Source organism: Patagioenas fasciata, chromosome 28 (genome assembly GCF_037038585.1).
Source record: "Patagioenas fasciata isolate bPatFas1 chromosome 28, bPatFas1.hap1, whole genome shotgun sequence".
NCBI lineage: Eukaryota > Metazoa > Chordata > Aves > Columbiformes > Columbidae > Patagioenas > Patagioenas fasciata.
The window spans coordinates 5611431-5623285 of record NC_092547.1 but is presented as its reverse complement, the minus strand read 5'-3'; the positions used below and the strand labels follow the sequence as shown (position 1 = coordinate 5623285).

The window sequence follows — 11855 nt, the reverse complement described above, 5'->3', positions numbered from 1 at the left end:
GCCTGCTCAGGGCTCCATCCCCATAGCAGCACCTTGGCTACTCGTCCTGTGGGGGGATCCATTTTCCCCGGGGGCTTATTGGGGGGGATGCACCCCGAATTATGGAGGGTGCTGAACCCCGAATTATGGAGGGTGCTGCTGCTTCCTCCCCTCCCGCTGGGTCCTCCGGCCGCCAGGGGGCGCTGCGCGGCGCGGCGGGAGCAGCGAGAGGCGGAGGGCAGAGCGGCGCGGCGGGAGCAGCGAGAGGCGGAGGTTCAGAGCAGAGCGGCGCGGCGCGGCGGCCCAAGATGGCGGCGCAGGCGGTGAATGTGGCGGAGCTGCCGCTGCCGCAGCTGGAGCTGCTCAAGGGGCAGCTGGACCAGGTGCGGCCGGGCCGGGGAGGATGTGGGGCCGGGGGGGGATGCTGTGGGGCCGGGGTGTGGAGTCGGGGGCTGCGGGACGAGGTGTGGGGCTGGGGGGCCTGACAGGACTGGGGGGCCTGAGGGGGACATTGTACTGGGCCAGACTGGGCTGGGGGGGCTGTACTGGATTGAACTGGGCTGGGGGGGATGTACTGGAGCAGACTGGGCTGGTGGGGGGTGTACTGGAGCAGACTGGGCTGGGGGGGGACGCCGGCACAGGAACTGGGTGGCCAAGGTGAAGGTGACAAAGCTGGAGATGCCCCATGTCCCTGTGTGTGACACCGGCTTGGGGACACCCCCTTGGGGACACCCCGTGGGGGGCTGCGCTCTGGGCCGTTCCCACCCCCCCGGCTCACAGCCGCCCCCCAGGAGGTGGAATTCCTCTCGTCCTCCATCGCTCAGCTCAAGGTGGTGCAGACCAAGTACGTGGAAGCCAAAGATTGTCTCAATGTCCTCAACAAGAGCAACGAGGGTGAGTGGGACCCCCCACCCTCCCGGGGGGGGCAGAGGCCAGTGCCCCCCCCTTGGCTGCCCTGGCTCTGGCTGATCCCCCACATCACTTCATGTTCCCCCCAAATCGCTCCTTCCCACCCCAAATCGCTCCTTCCTCCCAGGGGTGAGGCGTTACCACCCCTTCCTGCTCGCAGGGAGATTTTGGGGGGCCCTGGGGGGGCTGCTGGAGGGCCCCAAATGTTCCCCACCCCCCAAGATATTGAGGGTGCCCTCACCCCCCCCACTCGTGCTTTTCTCCGCAGGGAAGGACCTGCTGGTGCCGCTCACCAGCTCCGTATCCTTTCCTGCTCCCCACACCCCCCCAGTTCGCCCCCCCGGGGCTGTTTGTGCCAACCTGACCCCCCCGGCTCCATCCCTGGTTTTCCTGCCGGAGCCACACGTGTTGTCCCCCCCCGGTTTTCCCTGACCCCCCCCCCCAAGATGTACGTCCCCGGGAAGCTCTCGGACGTCGAGCGCGTCCTGATCGACATCGGCACCGGTTACTACGTGGAGAAGGTGAGGGGCGCGTGGGGGGGCGCTCTGGGGCTCGGGGGGGGGGTCTTGTGCCTTCCCTGGGGAGCATCCACCCCCCCTCACCCCTCTGCCCCCCCCTTCAGACAGCAGACGACGCCCGAGACTTTTTCAAGCGGAAAATCGACTTTCTGACCAAGCAGATGGAGAAGATCCAGCCGGCGCTGCAGGAGAAACACGCCATGAAGCAGGGTGAGCGCCGCCCCCCCGCTTCCTCCTGGGGGGGCCCCCCACCCCCCAAAAAAACCCCAAGCCCCCGCGCCCTTGTCTCCCCGCAGCCGTGGTGGAGATGATGAGCCAGAAGATCCAGCAGCTCACGGCGCCGGGAGCCGCACAAGGCGCCACCGCCAAGGCGTAGCCTGCGGCCTCGGCCCCCCCGCTGGGCTGGGGGGGCCCTGGGGACACAGTGCAAACCCCCCCAGCCCCACTGTCCCCATCCCCCTTCTCCAGTGGCTTCCCCCCCCCATTTTTGGCAGGCAGCGCCAGCTGCTGCAGTGCGGAATAAAGGAGGTGTCTGGAAGTGGGGTGATCCTGGGGGGGCCGTGTAGTTCTGGGATCCCCCCCCAACGCCCCCGTGGGGTTTTTACCCCCCCAAGACAAACGAACCCACGCTCCCTAAAGAGAAGAGTTTATTCCAAGGCCGTGTCCCCCCCGCGTGTCCCCCCCGTGCTCTATATGTACATCTATAGGGTGGGACCCCGCGGGGGGGCGCTGAGGTCCAGCCCATGTCCATGGGGGGCACGTGAGGCACGGTGGGTGCGGGTGGCTCGGTGTCACCTTGTCCCCTGCCCGCAGCACAGGCCGTGTGTCCCCTGGGGTGGTGTCACCTTGTCCGTCTGTCCCGTGTCCCCTGGGTGGTGTCACCTTGTCCGTCTGTCCCGTGTCCCCTGGGGTGGTGTCACCTCATCCCTCTGCCCCGTGTCCCCTGGTGGGGTGTCACCTTGTCCATCTGTCCCCTGGGGTGATGTCACCTCGTCTGTCTGCCCCCTGGGGTGCTGTCACCATGTCCCTGTACCCATGGCACTGTCCGCATGTCCTTCCGGTGCCGTCACCATGTCCCTGTGCCCACGGCACTGTCCATGTGTCCTTCCCGTTCCGTCACCATGTCCCTGTGCCCACGGCACTGTCCGTGTGTCCTTCCCATGCTGTCACCGTGTCCCTGTGCCCACAGCACCATCCGTGTGTCCTTGCCGTGCCATCACCATGTCCCTGCGCCCATGGCACTGTTGGTGTGTCCCCTGGGGTGCTGTCACTGTGTCCCTCTGCCCATGGCACCGTCCGTGTGTCCTTCCCGTGCCGTCACCGTGTCCCTGTGCCCACAGCACCATCCGTGTGTCCTTGCCGTGCCATCACCATGTCCCTGTGCCCATGGCACTGTCCGTGTGTCCTTCCCACGCCGTCACCATGTCCGTGTGTCCTTCCCGTGCCATCACCGTGTCCCTGTGCCCATGGCACCGTCCATGTGTCCCCTGGGGTGCCGTCACCGTGTCCCTGTGCCCACGGCACCATCCGTGTGTCCTTCCCGCGCCGTCACCGCGTCCCCCTGCCCACGGCCCCGTCCGCCTGTCCTTCCCGCGCCGCCGCCGCCCTCAGCGCGCGAAGAGCGGCTTGTGCACGCGCTTGTGGCGGTTGAGCGTGGCGCTGCGGGCGAAGCTCTCCCCGCACTCCACGCAGATGAAGGGCTCGCGCCCGTGCGCCTGCGCGCGGTGCCGCTCCAGCTCGCCGCCGTCGCCGCAGCTCTGCCCGCACTCGGGGCACGGCGCCGGCGCCGCGTGCAGCCGCTGGTGCTTCAGCAGGTTGGTGCTCTGGGCGAAGCCGCGGCCGCAGTGCCCGCAGCGGTGGGGCCGCGCGCCCGAGTGCGTGCGCTGGTGCTTGATGAGGTTCTTGCTCTGCGTGAAGCTCTTCCCGCACTGCCCGCAGCTGTACGGCTTCTCCCCGGTGTGGATGCGCTGGTGCTGGATGAGGTTGGAGCTCCAGCTGAAGCTCTTGCCGCAGTCCCCGCAGCGGTACGGCTTCTCGCCCGTGTGCGTGCGCCGGTGCTGCACCAGGTGCGAGTTCTGGCTGAAGCTCTTGCCGCACTCGCCGCAGGTGCTGGGCCGCTCGCCCGTGTGCGTCCGCTGGTGCCGCAGCAGCTTGGACCAGTGGCTGAAGCTCTTGCCGCACTCGTTGCAGATGAACGGCCGCTGCCGGCCCCCCCGCAGCCGCCCCCCCGCGCCCTCCCCGCCCTCCCCCTCCTCGCCGAACCCCCCCCCCCGCCGCCCCCGCTGCCGCGCTGGGCTGGCCCCCCCGCCTCCTGGCTCTGGGGGGCAGGGGGCTGTGCGGGATCACGGTCTGGATGATCTCGTGGGGCAGCACCTCGTCCTCGCAGTCGCTCACGATGCCGTCGTCAGCTGTGCGGGGGGGACACAGAGGCTGGGACCCCCCCTCGGGGACACACAAACCTCCCCCCCACCCGGGGTGGGTCCCCCCTCCCCGGCCCCCTCCTCACCGATATAGACCCTGCGCACCACGTCCCCCTCGTCCGAGTCCTGCAGCTCCACCACGCACGGCTCCTCCTGCTCCATGGCCTGCGGGGGCGGTCCTGAGCTCCCCTGGCCCACGTGGGGGGGTCCTGAGCTCCCCCGGCCCACACAGGGGTCCCCAAGCTCCCCCAACCCCCACGGGGGTCCCTGAGCTCCCCCGGCCCACACAGGGGTCCCCAAGCTCCCCCAGCACCCACAGGGCGTCCCTGAGCTCCCCCAGCGCCCACGGGGGTCCCTGAGCTCCCCCAGCCCGCAGGGGGGGTCCCCAAGCCCCCCCAGCCCACACGGGGGTCCCCGAGCTCCCCCAGCCTGCAGGGGGGTCCCCGAGCTCCCCCGACCCACATGGGGGGGGCCCTGAGCTCCCCCAGCCCCCACGGGACCCCCCAAGCCCACCCCCAATTCCTCCCGCCCCATGATGATTTGTGTCCCCGTCCCCATGCACGGGGCTGCACTGGAGCCCGGGGGGGTCGATGGGAACTCCTGGGTGGGTGGGCAGGTCCCTTTCAGGTCCCTTTGTGTCCCCCCCACCCGGGTCCTGTCACACCCCCCAAAATCCTCTTAGTCTGCTCCAAATCCCTCTGTGCCCCCCATAAATCCCTCTGCCCCCCCCCCCAAATCCCCTTGTGCCACCTCATAGCCATTCGTGCCCCCCAAATCCCTCTGTGCCCCCCATAAATCCCTCTGTGCCCCCCAAATCCTTCTGTGCCCCCCATAAATCCCTCTGGGCCCCCAAATACCTCTGTGCCCCCTATAAATCCCTGTGTGTCCCCCATAAACCCCTCCAGGCCCCCCAAATCACCCTGTGCCCCCCGAATCCCTTCCTGCCCCCCAGTCCCTGCGCCCTGTTCCCCGCGTTACCTCTGGGGGTGTCGGGGGGTGCGGCTGCTGCCCCGAGATCTGGGGGGGGGACACACGGGCGGTTACAGCCCCACAGTTGGGGGGTCACTTGTGTCCCCCCGCCCTCCCCGCTCGGGGCTCCCACAGCACCGGGGGGGTCCCCAAACCATCCCGGGGGGTCACTGAACCCCCCCAAGTGTCCACGGAGCAGGGGGGGCTGAGCTGCGGGGACCCCCCCGGGCTGCGTGTGCCCGGCGCCCCCAAAGTGTCTGCAGCCCCCCCGGGGCACCCACTGCACCCCAAAATTGCCTGAACCCCCCCCAAGGTACCTGGTGCACCCCAAAGGTGCCCCCACCCCCATCTGGGGTTCCGGCTGCACCCCAAATGTGGTTCAACCCTCTCTGGGAGTGTTTGGTGCCCCCCAAAGCTGCCCAGGGCCCCCCCGGTCTCCCCAGTGCCCCTCCAAGCTGCCCAGTGCCCCCCAGTTTCCCCTGTGCCCCCCCAGTTTCCCCAGTGCCCCCCCAGTTTGCCCAGTACCCCCCACAGTTTCCCCAGTGCCCCCCAAAGCTGCCCAGTGCCCCCCAGTTTCCCCTGTGCCCCCCCAGTTTCCCCAGTGCCCCCCCAGTTTGCCCAGTGCCCCCTCAGTCTCCCCAGTGCCCCCCAAAGCTGCCCAGTGCCCCCCAGTTTTCCCAGTGCCCCCCCAGTTTCCCCAGTGCCCCCCCAGTTTTCCCAGTGCCCCCTCAGTCTCCCCAGTGCCCCCCAGTTTGCCCAGTGCTCCCCAGTTTACCCAGCGCTCCCTGCAGCCCCTGCAATGGGGTTTTGGGGGGGCCCTTTTGGGTCTAAATGGGCTGAAAACCCCGATTCCCCCCCCAGCCTTGCAGCGGGGGAAACTGAGGCACGGCGGCCCCCAGCCCCCAAATTGGGGGGGGGGGGGCACAAAAAACAGGGGCCGGAGCCGCCCCCCCCGCGATCTGGGGCGACAAATGGAGCGGGGGGGGACAAATGGAGCTGGGGGGGGGCCGCAACCCCCCTCCCGTGCCTCAGTTTCCCCCCCAACCCCCCGTTATTTATTTGGGGGGGGCTGCGGCGCCGCGGCCGCGAAGCACAAAGGAACCAAAGCGCCGCGACCCCCCCCGCATCCAGCACCGCGACCCCCGCCAAACCCCGCACCCCCCGGCGAGGGGCGCCCCGCTCTTCCCAATGGGGGGGGGGTCCCCCTTTCCTTCCCCCCCCCATCCCATCCAACCCCCCCAATCGGCGCCGCATCCGCGGGTCCCCCCACTCACCGCAGCGCGACGCTCCGGGCGCGGGCGGTGAAGGGGGCGCTGGGGCTGGGAGGGGGGGTCCTGGGGGGGGGGGGCTCCGCTTTGGGGGGGTCCTGGGGGGGCTCCGCTGGGGGCTGAGGGCGGGCGAGGCCCCCGGGCTGGCGCTGCGGTCGGGGGGGGGCCGGGAACAGGAAGGTCCCAGCGTCCTCCCGTCCCCCCCCCGCGGCCCCGGGCTTTGCTTCCGCCGGGCGAAGCGAGAAAATGGGGGAAAAAGCTCCGGAATTGGGGAATGCGCGCTCACACCGCCCCGCAAAACGCACAGCGCGGGGATGGGGGGGGCAAACGGACACCCCCCCCCCTTCCACCCCCCCCCCGCAACGGGGAAATTGTGGGTGGATCGGGTTATTTGTGTGGTTTGTGTTTGTTTCTTTCGATCCCGCTCCGTTTGGGAAACGATCCCGGGCTTGAGGGGATTCACGGGTGTTTTGGGGGGGGATTAAGGCGAAAATAAGCGGCCCCCCCACATTCCCCCCCCGCTCCGCTTTGTGTAGCGGCTCCCGCTCCAACCCGCGCGGTTTTTCCCCCCCCGGCGGCAAAATTACGGCAAGAAATGGTTGGAAATTATGCAACCAGGGCAGCGGCTCCGGCGGCGGCGCCGCAGCGCGGGCGGCGGCTTTGGGGACCCTGCACCCCCTCTGTGCCCCCCCATGGCCCCCCCGGGGGGGGGTGTCCCGGTGTCCCCGCTGTCACTGCCCTGGGGACACTGGGTTGGGTGGCGTGGGCGCCATCGCCTGCGGCACCGGTGGCACCGAAACCTTCCCACGGTGGCATTGGTGGCACCAGAGTGTCCCCACTGTCCCTGCGTCCCGTCCTGGGGACATTGGGGACACTGGGGGTGGCATGAGCACCATTGTCTGCAGCACTGGTGGCACCGAAACCTTCCCATGGTGGCATTGGTGGCACCAGAGTGTCCCCACTGTCCCCTTGTCCCATCCTGGGGACACTGGGGACACTGGGGTGGGTGGCGTGGGCGCCATCGCCTGCGGCACCGGTGGCACCAAAACCTTCCCGCGGTGGCATTGGTGGCACCAGAGTGTCCCCGCTGTCCCTGCGTCCCGTCCTGGGGACACTGGGGACACTGGAGTGGGTGGCGTGGGCGCCATTGTCTGCAGCACCGGTGGCACCAAAACCTTCCTGTGGTGGCATTGGTGGCACCAGAGTGTCCCCACTGTCCCTGTGTCCCTGCCCTGGGGACACTGGGGACACTGGAGTGGGTGGCGTGGGCGCCATTGTCTGCGGCACCGGTGGCACCAAAACCTTCCCACGGTGGCATTGGTGGCACCAGAGTGTCCCCACTGTCCCCTTGTCACATCCTGGGGACACTGGGGTGGGTGGCGTGGGCACCATTGTCTGCGGCACCGGTGGCACCAAAACCTTCCCACGGTGGCACCAGGATGTGCCCGCGCTGTCACCGCCGCCGTGTTGTCCCCGGGGGGGTGACGTCCCCAAAACCACATTGGGGGGGGACGACGCTCGGCAAGCGCAGCTGCTTGGGGACGTTTTATTAGTGTTGTCACCACACCCCTGTGTCCCCAACCCGCAGCTTTGGGGGCGCTCGGGGTGCAGGTACCAACCCCCCCTTGGTGAGCACTCACCCCTGTGACCCCCCCGTGGGATCCATGGGGCAGTTGGTGGCTTTTGAGCAGCTTTTGTGCCCCGCTGTCGCCGTCCTTGGGTTGGTGACAAGGTGACAGTTCTGTGTGTCCCCCCCGGGCATGGGGACACCTCAGGGTCCCCAGGGGGGGTCCCCAATAAAGGAGGCGCCCAGAGGAGCTTCCGGACCAGCTGGGGGCGCCCGTGGGATCCGAGCGGTGGGAATTGGGGTGATTTGTGCCCCGGGGGTGAACAGGCGAGGGGCTTGGGGACATTTCAGTGCCAGCGTTGGGTGGTGGTTGGACTCAGGGATCCTGAGGGGTTTTCCACCCAGAACGACCCTGTGGTTCTGTTGGTGTCACCGTCACTCCCGCACAGTCGCACAGCGACCCCCACCGCGTGTCCTCCCCGCGGTTCACGGTGTTGTCCCCCCGTGGTTCACGGTGTTGTCCCCACCACAGTTCACGGTGTTGTCCCCCCCTTGGTTCACGGTGTTGTCCCCACCACGGTTTGTGGTGTTGTCCCCTCATGGTTCGTGGTGTTGTCCCCACCGCGGTTCGCGGTGTTGTTCCCCCTGCAGTTCACGGTGTTGTCCACCCCACGGTTTTTGTTGTCCCTCCTGTGGTTCACAGTGTTGTTGTCCCCCCCGGTTCACGGTGTTGTCCCCCAGCAGTTCATGGTGGTGTCCCCACCACAGTTCGTGGTGTTGACCCTCGTGGTTCGCGGTGTTGTCCCCACCACAGTTCACGGTGTTGTCCCCCCGTGGTTCACAGTGTTGTCCCCCCGTGGTTCGCGGTGTTGTCCCCACCACGGTTCACGGTGTTGTCCCCCCGTGGTTCACGGTGTTGTCCCCCAGCAGTTCATGGTGTTTTCCCCCCATGGTTCACGGTGTTGTCCCCACCACGGTTCACGGTGTTGTCCCCACCACAGTTCACGGTGTTGTCCCCCAGCAGTTCGCGGTGTTGTCCCCCCGTGGTTCGCGGTGTTGTCCCCGCACCGAATCGTTTCCAGTTGGTGTCTGGCTGAGCTGTTCCGGCCGGAATGGAGTCTGTCCGGAGCTTGTTTGCCGTCGATTGGGTGACACCTCCGTGACGACCCCAGAAGTCGTCCCCCCCTGCAGCCCCGTCCCCATCCCAGTGTCCCTGTCTCCATCCCAGTGTCCCTGTCCCCATCCCAGTGTCCCTGTCCCCATCCCTGCACCTTCATCCTGGTGTCCCTGCCCCCATCCTGGTGTCCTCATCCCAGTGTCCCCATTCCTGCATCTTCATCCCGGTGTCCCCATCCCAATACCAGTATGTCCATCGCAGTGTCCCTGTCCCCATCCCAATCCCAGTGTCGTCATCCCAGTGTCCCTGTCCCCATCCCAGAGTCCTTATCCCAGTGTCCCCATCCCATTGTCCTCATCCCCATCCCAGTGTCCCTGTCCTCATCCCAGTGTCCCTGTCCCCATCCCAGAGTCCTTATCCCAGTGTCCCCATCCCATTGTCCTCATCCCCATCCCAGTGTCCCTGTCCCCATCCCAGTGTCCCTGTCCCCATCCCTGCATCCCCATCCCATTGTCCTCATCCCCATCCCAGTGTCCCTGTCCCCATTGCAGTGTCCATCTCCCCATCCCTGCATCCCCATCCCAGTGTCCCCATCCCAGTGTCCCCATCCCAGTGTCTCCATCCCCACCCTAGTGTCCCTGTCCCCATTCCTGCATCCCCATCCCAGTGTCCCCATCCCCATCCCATTGTCCTCATCCCCATCCCAGTGTCCCTGTCCCCATCCCTGCATCCCCATCCCAATGTCCCCATCCCCATCCCAGTGTCCCCATCCCCATCCCATTGTCCTCATCCCCATCCCAGTGTCCCTGTCCCCATCCCTGCATCCCCATCCCAATGTCCCCATCCCCATCCCAGTGTCCCCATCCCCCTCCCATTGTCCCCATCCCCGTCCCATTGTCCTCGTCCCCGTCACGCCACGTGCAGCTTCTGGTGCCGCCGCAGCTGGGCCTTGTGGCGGAAGCCGTCGCCGCACTCGGCGCAGACGTGGGGCCGCTCGTCGCTGTGCGTGCGGCGGTGCCGGACCAGGTTGGAGCTGACGCTGAAGCGCTTGCCGCACTCGCCGCAGCCGTACGGCCGCTCGCCCGTGTGCGTGCGCTGGTGCTGCACCAGCGCCGAGCTCTCGCTGAAGCGCTTCCCGCAGGCGCCGCAGCCGTAGGGCTTCTCGCCGGTGTGGATGCGCTGGTGGGTGAGCAGGTTGGAGTTCTGGCTGAAGCCCTTGCCGCAGGCGCCGCAGGTGTACGGCTTCTCGCCGGTGTGCGTGGTCTGGTGCCGCGCCAGGTCCGAGCTGCGGCTGAAGCCTTTGCCGCACTCGCTGCAGATGGTGGGGCGCAGGCGGCCCCCCCGCAGCCCCAGCAGCTCCGCCAGCGGCGCCAGGGCCCCCGCGCGCCCCGGGGCTCTGGTGGCGCCGCGCGCCGCCGGTTTCCGCCGCGGTCTCAGGGGGCTGGGGGGGGCTGCGGGGAGAGGGGACCTGAGGACTGGGGGCAGGATGGGGGGCACCGGGGGCTGGGGGACACGGCTGGGGCTGCGGCCCCGCTGTGCCGTCCCCGTCCTGGCTGCAACTTCCCCAGCCCTCTTCCACCTTCCCCAGCCATTTCCCACCTTCTCCATCCCTCTTCCACCTTCCCCAGCCATTTCCCACCTTCCCCAGCCATTTCCCACCTTCCCCAGCCCTCTTCCACCTTCCCCAGCCATTTCCCACCTTCCCCATCCCTTTTCCACCTTCTCCATTCGTTTTCCACCTTCCCCTTCCCTTTTCCACCTTCTGCTTCCTTGTTCCACCTTCCCTGTCCCTCTTCCACCTTCCCCATCCTTTTCCACCTTCCCTATCCCTTTCCCACCTTCCCCTTCCCTTTTCCACCTTCTCCACCTGTTCCACCATCTCCATCTCCAACCCCACAGAGCAGGATCAGGACGTCCCTGCACCCCAGGACTGGGGCACCCCCTTACTCTGGGGTTGGGGTACCCCCCATGCCATGGGAACAGGGAACCCCCCACCACGGGCACAGGGCACCCCCAACCCCCAGGATCAGGGTCCCCCCAGGATCTGGGGATCCCCACACCCAGGATTGGGGTGACCCCCCCATCGCTGGGTCAGGGCAGGTCCGTGGGGACCCCAAAAAGGACTCAGCACCCCCAGCATGACCCGGGGACACCCCACAGGGGGGGGCTCACCTGCTGATGTCCCCTGCGACCACTCACTGTCCTGGGGGGTCCGGGGGTCCTGGGGGGCCTGGGGGTCCTGGGGGGGTTGGGGGTCCTGGGGGGGCGACCCCCCCTCTGTGTCCATGGCCACTGTCCCAGCAGGCTCAGATGGGGGGGCCCTGCTGGGGGGAGGGAGCGGCAAAGAGATGGGGTGGCACAGTGACACCCCAAGGGGGTCCCCCCTGCACCCCAAGGGGGGTCCCCCCTGCACCCCAAGGGGCTCCCCCCTGCACCCCAAGGGGGGTCCCAGCCCCCCCTGTGCCTCAGTTTCCTCCCCAGGGGTTGGGGTTTGCACACCCCCTCCCCACCCCAACAGCACCCCCCCCATCATGGAGGGACCCCCCGCAAGCTGGGGCGTCACGCTCCCCCCGCCGGCATCGCCGCCATTTCGGGGGGAAGCAGCGGCGGGGGGGGCCTGTCCTCCCGCCCTTTTTATTTCTGGGGGGGCTCCCGGCCGGGACTCACCGGTGCGGGCGGGGGGCCCGGGGGGGCGCGGGGGGCGGCGGGGAGCGGCGGCCGGGCCGGAGCGGCAGCGGGGAGGCCGCCATGGCCGGGCCACCGCTCATGGCCGCTCATGGTGTTCATGGCCGCTCATGGCCGCTCATGGTGTTCATGGCTGCTCATGGCCGCCCGTGGCTGCCGAACGGCGCAGCGGCACCGGGGGGGCTCAGGCCCCGGCACCCCCCATGGCACCCCCCAAACTGCCACCCCCCATGTCACCTCCCCTATCACCCCCCAAACTGCCACCCCCCATGTCATCCCTCCATGGCACCCCCTAAACTGCCACCCCCCACGTCATGCCCCCATGTCACCCCTCAACTTGCACCCCCCATGTCACCCCCCAAACTGCCACCCCCCATGTCACCCCCCAACCTGCCATCCCCTCATGTCACCCCCCAACTTGTC

The 11855-nt window shown here is 68.1% G+C and overlaps 2 protein-coding genes across 3 annotated transcripts; one reads left to right on the top strand and one right to left on the bottom strand.

Annotated features, from left to right (window-relative positions):
• Positions 1–86: 86 nt before the first annotated feature.
• Positions 87–1944, top strand: PFDN5 (prefoldin subunit 5). Of its 2 annotated transcripts, none has more exons than XM_065862161.2 (6): positions 87–362; positions 804–873; positions 1157–1188; positions 1335–1409; positions 1511–1616; positions 1703–1944. In XM_065862161.2, the coding sequence occupies exons 1-6, from the start codon at positions 102–104 to the stop codon at positions 1780–1782; spliced, it is 624 nt and encodes a 207-aa protein (XP_065718233.2). In that variant the 5' UTR covers positions 87–101; the 3' UTR covers positions 1783–1944. The 2 variants fall into 2 exon arrangements, with proteins under 2 accessions (XP_065718233.2, XP_065718232.2); XM_065862160.2 differs by having other exon boundaries at positions 771–873.
• Positions 1945–2036: 92 nt separating this feature from the next.
• LOC136115945 (uncharacterized) lies at positions 2037–11511 on the bottom strand. The gene is made up of 5 exons (XM_071800029.1): positions 11415–11511; positions 10920–11071; positions 9661–10198; positions 7239–7242; positions 2037–3607 (listed from the first exon to the last, which is right to left on the bottom strand). The coding sequence occupies exons 1-5, from the start codon at positions 11495–11497 to the stop codon at positions 3014–3016; spliced, it is 1371 nt and encodes a 456-aa protein (XP_071656130.1). The 5' UTR covers positions 11498–11511; the 3' UTR covers positions 2037–3013.
• Positions 11512–11855: the final 344 nt, after the last annotated feature.